Source organism: Saprolegnia parasitica (assembly GCF_000151545.1).
Source record: "Saprolegnia parasitica CBS 223.65 unplaced genomic scaffold supercont2.148, whole genome shotgun sequence".
NCBI classification, from domain to species: Eukaryota; Oomycota; class Saprolegniomycetes; order Saprolegniales; family Saprolegniaceae; genus Saprolegnia; species Saprolegnia parasitica.
The window spans coordinates 52,145-60,982 of record NW_012156542.1 but is presented as its reverse complement, the minus strand read 5'-3'; the positions used below and the strand labels follow the sequence as shown (position 1 = coordinate 60,982).

General features: G+C 57.2%; 3 protein-coding genes across 3 annotated transcripts; 2 read left to right on the top strand and 1 right to left on the bottom strand.

Moving 5' to 3' along the window:
- Nucleotides 1-3,243: 3,243 nt before the first annotated feature.
- Nucleotides 3,244-4,584, top strand: SPRG_15081 (hypothetical protein; the record flags this gene model as incomplete). The annotated part of the gene is made up of 1 exon (XM_012354171.1): nucleotides 3,244-4,584. The coding sequence occupies one exon, from the start codon at nucleotides 3,244-3,246 to the stop codon at nucleotides 4,513-4,515; it is 1,272 nt and encodes a 423-aa protein (XP_012209561.1). The 3' UTR covers nucleotides 4,516-4,584.
- Nucleotides 4,585-5,470: 886 nt separating this feature from the next.
- On the top strand, nucleotides 5,471-6,016 carry SPRG_15080 (hypothetical protein; the record flags this gene model as incomplete). Its single annotated transcript, XM_012354170.1, has 1 exon — nucleotides 5,471-6,016. One exon carries the CDS (start codon nucleotides 5,471-5,473, stop codon nucleotides 6,014-6,016), a length of 546 nt encoding a protein of 181 aa, XP_012209560.1.
- A 446-nt stretch (nucleotides 6,017-6,462) lies between these two features.
- On the bottom strand, nucleotides 6,463-7,338 carry SPRG_15079 (hypothetical protein; the record flags this gene model as incomplete). Its single annotated transcript, XM_012354169.1, has 2 exons — nucleotides 6,463-6,474; nucleotides 6,505-7,338. 2 exons carry the CDS (start codon nucleotides 7,336-7,338, stop codon nucleotides 6,463-6,465), a joined length of 846 nt encoding a protein of 281 aa, XP_012209559.1.
- Nucleotides 7,339-8,838: the final 1,500 nt, after the last annotated feature.

Genomic DNA, 8,838 nt, shown 5'->3' with positions numbered 1-8,838 from the left:
GAGCCAGATAATTTAAACTATACGCTAGCTCTGGCGCAACCACATGAAATCTGATAATGGAACTTATTCACCTTGTATTGTCCATCGTATCTCAACGAATCCGTCTCACACCATGCGTTCACTCACTTTGACGTTCTAAACCAACTCGGTAGCGTTGTTAGCGCCTTTCGCGTGCGGAACAATCGCTGCGACTAGGAACATCCTGAACTTGAGCACGAAGCACCTCCTTTGCTGGATCGCGATCAACACGCACCGCCAACTCGCTTATTTTTCATTTTCTCGCATCGCGACACCCAACATGATGCACACAAAGCTCACGGTTGCTGCCTTGGCCATGGCGTCGGTCGCGGCCACCGACATCTTTTCGGACGCGACTCTTGACGCGATCAAGGAACTGCAGCAGTGGAAGTCGAGTGCGGCGGGCCAAAAGGCCATCGAAGCCGGCTTTGTACCGACCGTCGAGTCCAACGGCCGCCAAGAGGCCGGCACGACGCTCGAGGCCATCGAGCTCGAGCGCTTCCAGGAGACCAAGAAGATTGTCGAGCAACTCAACAAGGACTACCCGGACGCCGAGTTCTCGGTCGACAACCCGTTCGCGCTCCTCACCGAAGACGAGTTTGCACAGTACGTCATGGAGTCGTTTGGGCCGCCGACGCGCAAGTTGCGGTCGACGAACCCGGTCGGCCGCGCCCTCTCGGTCGCCCAGCGCCAAGACGAAGCGGAGAAGGACTGGTCGAGCCACAAGTGCAACGGGCCGGTCAAGCACCAAGGCGGCTGCGGTTCGTGCTGGACGTTCGCGGCGACGGGCCAAGCCGCGTTCTCGCACTGCCTTGCGACCGGCGAGCTTCTCGACCTCTCGCAGCAGCAGCTCGTGAGCTGTGCGCGCGACGCGGGTCAGGGCTGCAAGGGCGGCTGGCCCCCGAACGCGCTCGAGTACATTCGCAAGACCGGTGTCTGCATGGACGCCGACTACCCGTATGTCTCGGGCAACACCAAGCAGGACGGCACGTGCCAAGAGTCGTGCAAGAAGACCAAGCTCCAGATCGGCGACACTGTCGAGATCCAAGGCGAAGGTGCGCTCCAGGAGGCGCTCAATGACCAGGTCGTCGAGGTCGCTGTCGAGGCCGGCAACAACGTCTGGAAGAACTACAAGAAAGGTGTCATTCGCCAGTGCCCCGGGGCGCGCGTCGACCACGCCGTCATTGCTGTCGGGTACGGCACCAAAGACGGTGTCAACCACTTCAAGATCAAGAACTCGTGGGGCACGACGTGGGGCGAGAGCGGCTACATGTATCTCGAGCGCGGTGTCGGCGGCAAGGGCATGTGCAACGTCGCCGAGTACCCGTCGTACCCCAAGCTCGCATCGTCGCCCAAGCCGACGTCTGACAAGCCGACGCCTGCGCCAACGTCGGACGAACCCTCGGACGAGCCCACAGACGAACCCACGACCAAGCCCACGACCAAGCCCACGACCAAACCTACCGGCAAGCCCACAACCAAGCCTACCGGCAAGCCCACGACCTCGCCCACGACGCACAAGCCCAAGCCGACGCATCAGCCCAAGCCGACGTCCGGCGAGCCCACGACTAAGCCGACCCCAACATCCAAGGCGCCGTCCAACAACTGCGGCGGTTGCACGGGCTGCTACTACCCCAACCAGCGCGCGTGCCAGCCGGCCTTTGATAAGGCCACGTGCGACGTCATGACGCCGTACTATGGTACTATCTGGTGTGGCAACTAAGCCGGCGTAGTAGTGTACATTGTGTGTTGTATCATGAAAAACCGCTTCAAGTGTTGGATCGTTTGACGCAGATCATGGATGTGGCAGTAGCAAATCATGGATGTGGCCAATCAGCAGTTGGCATGCATTCCGTTTTGGCTAATGAGAGAGATCAAAGCTGCGACCAAATCCGCAGGCTTCATTTCTATTGATTTCCGCCAATCCGTGCGAAGAAGGCAGCGACCACGACAACGGCGCGATCGCCGCCCCTTTGCCAACGACGACAAGTGAGACCGCCGTGCCCACAAGCAGCCGTGCATTGGTTTGTACCATGTCGAGAAGGCGGCGGCGCCATTCCTGCCATCCTGGCTGCGTCGACGGCAACGGGTCGCAACCGGTTGGCCCACTGGAACCACGACCGGGTCGGTTCCTGCACCCGTGTCGACCATTACCTCGACGACGGCGACCGCCTTGCGCGGATTCTACAGCTACCCAACTATCGTCTCCGTGCCATGGACTTGGATTCGACGGCGGTGTGGCCTGTGCGATGGCTGACGCCGTCACGAGCGAGCCTGCGCCAAACGATTGAGGGCGAGACTTTGCTGCCACGGACGCTATATAGTGCAAGCATCGGTAGGACCGCGCATCTTGGATACGGTATCAATTCTCGCGTATTTTTACGTTTAGAAATGCGTGTTTGACGATAGTGTTGGAGTTGATGGAAATACTACAACATAATTCCTTTGATGCCTTCCATGGGGCACATTTCGAATACACTATCGGCGGATGCATGCGACGGGAATTCGTTCGACTGATTTATCAGACGTCTACCGACGCGTGGCTAGAATCGCTGCCTTGCGGACGCCCGACTGATACCCCTACACCTACCCCTACCTCCGGAGCGCGCCGTCGCAGATGAACCCATGTTCGATGCAGGAGATCCGAGTTCTCGCTGCCTCTCCGGCTTGGTCTTTGGTCAGTATAGTGTCGATACTGTACCTGTACCGAATCGAGTACTATGCACGTCTGCTAGCTAATGAGGGCACGGGACGCCAGCACCTGGGTGCTACGTCAGAGAACGAGCCAGCTCTCCGAGCCCGCGCTGCTGTGGACCTGCTCACGGGCTTGCAACGTTATGACAATAGTGGAGCGCAAGGAACAGTCGAAGCCAACGTCTGGATCCGACCACGTAGCTCGTGCATAGCCTTTTGCTTGCTGAATCGCTCATCTCCGATACATGTGGTTTCACGCCTCGGACCCGCAACAGCTGTGTCAGTGCGTCTCTGTGGTAATGTATGTCGTCCCTTTCTCAACTTCAGAATTGATCCCGGCATCTCCACTACATGCAGTACGATGCACCACGCGTTGTATCATAGATCAAGCTCCGCGTCGCACGCTTCTTGGAAAGCAGACTTCTTGAAAAGCAGACTTGCGCTGCGTATGATTCCGCGTCCCTTCTACACGCCGGCGTGCACCACATCCCGAGAGCTCATTCCACAACTTTCCATTTCCCACACATCATCATGATCCACGCAGCCACGATCCTTGTCGCCGCCCTCGCGACGACCGCCGCCGCCGCCGACGTCTTTGGCCAAGAAAGCCTCGACCTTGTCCGCGAGTTTGAAGAGTGGAAGGCCAGCGAGGTTGGTCAGCAGGCCATCGAGAGCGGCTTTGTGCCGACCGTCGAGTCGAACGGCCGCCAGGAAGGCGCCGAGTCGGAAGACGCGATCCAGCTCCAGCGCTTCCAGGAGACCAAGAAGATCGTCGACCAGCTCAACAAGGAGCACCCTGAAGCCGAGTTCTCCGTGCACAACCCGTTCGCGCTCCTGAACGAAACCGAGTTTGCGGCCTTTGTCATGAAGTCGTTTGGCAACGACGATCGCAAACTGCGCGCCGCCGACCACGTTGCCCGCGAGCTCACATCGGCGCAACGCGAAGCGAGCGACGTTGACTGGGCCACCCACCAGTGCAACGGTCCGGTCAAGCACCAAGGCGAGTGCGGGTCGTGCTGGACGTTCTCGTCGACGGGCCAGGCCGCGTTCTCGCACTGCCTCGTGACGGGCCAGCGTCTCGACCTCTCGCAGCAGCAGCTCGTGAGCTGCGCGCGCGGCGCCGGCAACGGCTGCCAGGGCGGCTGGCCTTGGAAGGCGCTCGACTACATTCGCGAGACCGGTGTCTGCATGGAGTCCGAGTACCCGTACCAGTCGGGCAACACCAAGCAGGACGGCCAATGCTACAGCTGCAACAAGCAAAAGCTACAGATCGGTCGCACGGTCGAGATCCAAGGCGAGAGCGCACTCCAGAACGCACTCTCGAGCCAGCCCGTCCAGGTCGTCGTCGAGGCCGGCAACAACGTCTGGAAGAACTACAAGCGCGGCGTGATCCGCCAGTGCCCCGGTGCACGCTCGGACCACGCCGTCTTGGCGGTCGGGTACGGCACGAAGGACGGCGTCCAGCACTTTAAGATCAAGAACTCGTGGGGCACTGGCTGGGGCGAGGGCGGCTACATGTACCTCCAGCGCGGCGTCGGTCGCCAGGGCATGTGCAACGTCGCCGAGCACCCGTCGTACCCCGAGATTGGCCGCCGCAACGACGACAACAACAACAACAATGACCACAACAACAACAATGACAACAACAACGACGACATGAACCCGACGGCGGCGCCCAACGACCAGTGCAACGGCTGCGACGGCTGCTACTATCCGTACCACGGCATTTGCCAGCAAGGCTACGACGCTGGCAACTGCCAAATGCTTGCGCCGTACTACGGCACGGTCTGGTGCGGCTACTAAGTCGTGGATCGGTCCCAGCGTCTTGACGAGGTTTGGTTTCACCTGGTTGTAACATCACTACGTAATGCAAATGCGTGTTTGTTTGTACAATGTACTCCCTTTTTTACTAAATGATTAGGCAGTGCTAGACTTGTGATGTTTTCAAGCATGCTATGATTCTGTAGAGCGAAAAGTGCTTGCATACTTCCGACCGGAATACTCGGTCCGTTATTGGTACCAAGGGTATACGGTACCTTGCTCGTATTAATGATCTCATTTCGACTAACGGAACGACTAAGGCTAGTCACACACAACATAGATGACGTGGCGGTCCACAATGCCGTCTTTCCTCTCGGCTACATCATAACATTGCCAACCATGACTACCGCGTTTCAGTTGCATTTGGAGTGTGCTGATGTCGCTTTGTGTTTTTTCGGGATCCTTGATTGCTTGGCGCCCAAGCCCTGAATCTGCAGGCGCTTCAATACGAGAGAAGGCGACGTCTGCTGCGCAAATGTCCATGGTCCGTCGCAGGTCGGACTCAAAGCGTGGTCTATCCCCTATGCATCTTGCAGAAAATCGATACTCATTGGCCATGTTTACGCGAAGCGTGGCCCAGTCCAACGGGGTTGGAAGCAACCGTCGATTACGTAACCCTCCAACGACACATCTCTCGAAGCGACCACGAAGCCGAGCACCCGGCACCGTGCCAACGACGCGCATAGATTTACTTGCAGCTTCGCTGGTCGTTGTCAGCATCATCCATCCAGCGGCGCCGCGCTCCCATGTCCACAGTTACCAAGGCCCATGACATCAATTCAAATTCATCCGCCAATCACGGCGCGCGGACCGCCAACATTCTCGTTTTCTTTAGCTTTTCAATCGGAAAATGACATATATTCTCCATCTGGACAGGCCAGTGCGACAGTCGCCGGCGCCCACTCAAGTACACTTAGTCTTTCATTCACCTTGCACGATGCAGACGACCGCCTACCTTTCGACGCACCAGCCGCAGTACCTCGTCGGGAACACGGCGCACCTCCAAGCCGAACGTGACGCCCACAAAATGGGCTACGGCGGCGGCACCCTCTTTATCAGCGCCGGGTCCTTCATCCACGCCGCCGGCCCCATCGTTGTGCCCAGACGCATCGTCATCACAGTCGTTCTCAAGGGCGCGACGGTCGATCTGACCCAGGCGACGTTCGTGCACCCGGTCACCGAAGTTCAGATCTGTGCCGTCCTTGGCGGGGTCAAGCTCATCCTTCCGCGCGGCGTCCGCTGCGAAACGTCGGGGCTCAGCATCTTTGGCTCCTTCAAGAATGCAAACAACCAGTCGGCGTCGCTTGGGGCGAATGCGCCCCTCGTACGCATCACAGGTCTCTCGGTTTTTGGTGGCGCCAAAGCCTCCGTGTGCATGGAGACTGCGCCACTCGTCGTGGTGCCGTCGTTGCCCGAGGTCACGATCGAGACAGCCGAGAGCCTGCCACTTGCGACCCCTGCTCCCGAGCCCTTGGCCAAGTAGTGTAGTTACTCGGGGTGTGGACGAAATGCGTCTTTATATAGCTTTATCTTTCGAATTAACACAAAACAAGTATGGTTGCATGCAACTATGACTACAATCTCCACACATCCAGTGTGTTCTAGCAAAAAACAGTTGTATTCTCTCCGAAACCATCTGTGCCGTACCACCAAGCTCCGAAGCGCGGCGTCTCTGAGGCTCTGTTGGCGAGTCCAATTCGCCCGTGCAGCGAAGACACACTGTGGCATTCTGGAGCTCGTCCGTTAACGTGCCGATGCTCGTGCTGGATGATTTTTTCTTATTTTACTGTATTTAATCCTATTTTCATTCTTTCTAGTCAATCTTGCTTCGGCGCCGCGCAGCACGATCGACAACAAGGCAGCTCGACGCATGCCGCTCAACCCAACATAAACGCGTCGACTTGTCCTCAACAACAACCATATATTACTCTACAAAACGTCCTAGACCATATCACCTACGTAACCGCCGACGGGGGGTGTGGCTTGCTGCTGGTACTTTTCGCCATCCACGCTGGTGTCGTCGTCGTCATGGTGGTTGGACAGAAACGCCTTGTAGCAGCCCGCACCCAAGGTCGCGCCGACCATTGGCGCCACCATCGGCACCCAAAAGTAGTGGTTCGCGCCCGTAAAGACCTCGGAGCCATACCCGACGAGGTACGTAAAGACGCGCGGCGCAAAGTCGCGGGCCGGGTTCAGCGCATACCCGGTCGGCATGCCAAAGCTCATGCCGATCGCGACGACGATCGCGCCGACCGTGAGCGGCTTCATGATGCCGTTGGTCGGCATGTTCTTGTTGTCGTCGACGCTCATGATGGTGAGGAGGAGCATGAATGTGCCGAGCATCTCGCACACGAACGCGCTGCCGTGGTTCTCGTACGACTGCGGGTACGTCGCAAAGATGCCGCCCGTCTTGTTCCAGACGCGGTCGCCGTCGTACACGTTGATGGCCGGGAGGTAGATGATAAAGACAAAGAGTGCGCCGAGGAACGCGCCAAGCATCTGCGACACCATGTAGAACGGCCACTTGCGCCACGGCATGATGCCATAGACGCAGAGCGCGAACGAGACGCTCGGGTTGAGGTGCGCGCCCGAGACGCCGCCGGCGGCGTGGATGCCAAAGGTGACGGCGAGGCCGCACCCGATCGAGATGTGCGTGTAGTCGCCGTTCTTGCCCTCGCCGAGGACGACCTGGGCGACGACGCCGTTGATAAAGGCCATCATGACAAATGTGCCGAGGACCTCGGCGATGCACTCGCGCAGCAGCGGGTCGCGGACGCGGTACCAAGGTCGAGGTTGCCGTTGCATGTTGCCTTTTGTCGAAATGGGTAAAAGTTAATGTGAGAAGCTCACTGCATCAATTGGACTCGACGCCTCTGAATTGATAATCTGCTGGCATCGAGAAAGGGTTTGCGGAACATGGGATTCGGTGCGGGTGCCGCGTGCAACACATGGTGGTCATAGGCGCCGGCGATGGGTGCTCGAGATGCAGGGTGACGGCGGCGGATCATCGCAGCGCGACCCACAACAAAGTACATATTTGGTTAATCCTGTTTTGACGTTATTCGAGGAAAGGACCAACGCGTCGGCAAAATGATGAGTCGTAGGGTTTGAGCCATTCAGACGCGGTTGAGAGAGCCGGGTGGTATAGTTCACTGTGAAGAATTGAGACGAGTGAAATGTATTCTGAACGCTTATTCTCGTGGTTTATTCGGATGCAAGGTATTATACAAGTGAGAAACAGTGCGATGCAGCTGCATGCGTTGACTTGTCGCTTTAGGAGACACCGTGCGAGACTGCTTGACCTCATTGCTCGCAACCTGCGGTTAAAATACTCTCCTCACAGCATCCTGTGCATGACACCCGAGGCGTCGAGACCAACTCGAGACCTAGTGTGTACTCGATTCCACACAGAATTCCAATTAAACATGATCTCCAGTCGAACCATGTAAAATCCAGCGTTTTGCGCGTCGAAACACTGTATTTTTCTTTTGATGATTCACTTTTGGGAGAAAGGCCGGGACGCTCTCAGTGCTGATTCTGGTAGGTACCAGATAGTGGTGGGAAGGAAGGAAGAGACGACGACGCACTGCTGCGACGCACGACACGCCTGTCGTCGTTGGACAGGACGAAGCTGCAACAGAAGTTCGTTGGGGACGCAACTGGCGTTGGAGCATTATCATTGATGTCTTCCCCGCGCCTTGCGAGGTGGTTCCAGTCCTGGCCTTCACACGCGCGCACCAGAAAACAAGATAAGAACTGACATTAGTGAATATTCCTGGAGGAGCCTACCCCAATGGTCGAAACTCCTGCTTAACGCTTGATATCGAGCTATCCACGCATCCTATCCAAGTCAATCTTCTGGCACCAGCGGATAACCTTTGTCGATCCGATCCGTGCACATCAGTCATCGGCCTCTACGATGGAGCAGTCGATGTCCTCTCTCGCTGCCTCGCACCGCAAGACGCCATCGTTTCGTACCTTATTGATCAGCTTATTGATTGCGTGGATCCGGTTCCATGTTGCAGCTCGCGAAGCCCTTGACAAAATGTTTCTTAACGGGCAGCTACTATCGCACGATTGCACGTCCGGCACTTAGCTCGTCTCGCGGTGGTGCCATCTCTCGACGCGTCGCTGGCTGCTCTCCGTGACGACCCTTGGTGTGCACGCTACCTGGTCCCTCGCACAATCTCGAATCACGACCACTAACGCTCCTCGCTGAAGTACCGTCCAAGCCTCACGAGCGCTTTAAGAAGTCCACCATATCTTTATAATTGCATGTAATATAACTCGGTTCAACAACAACAA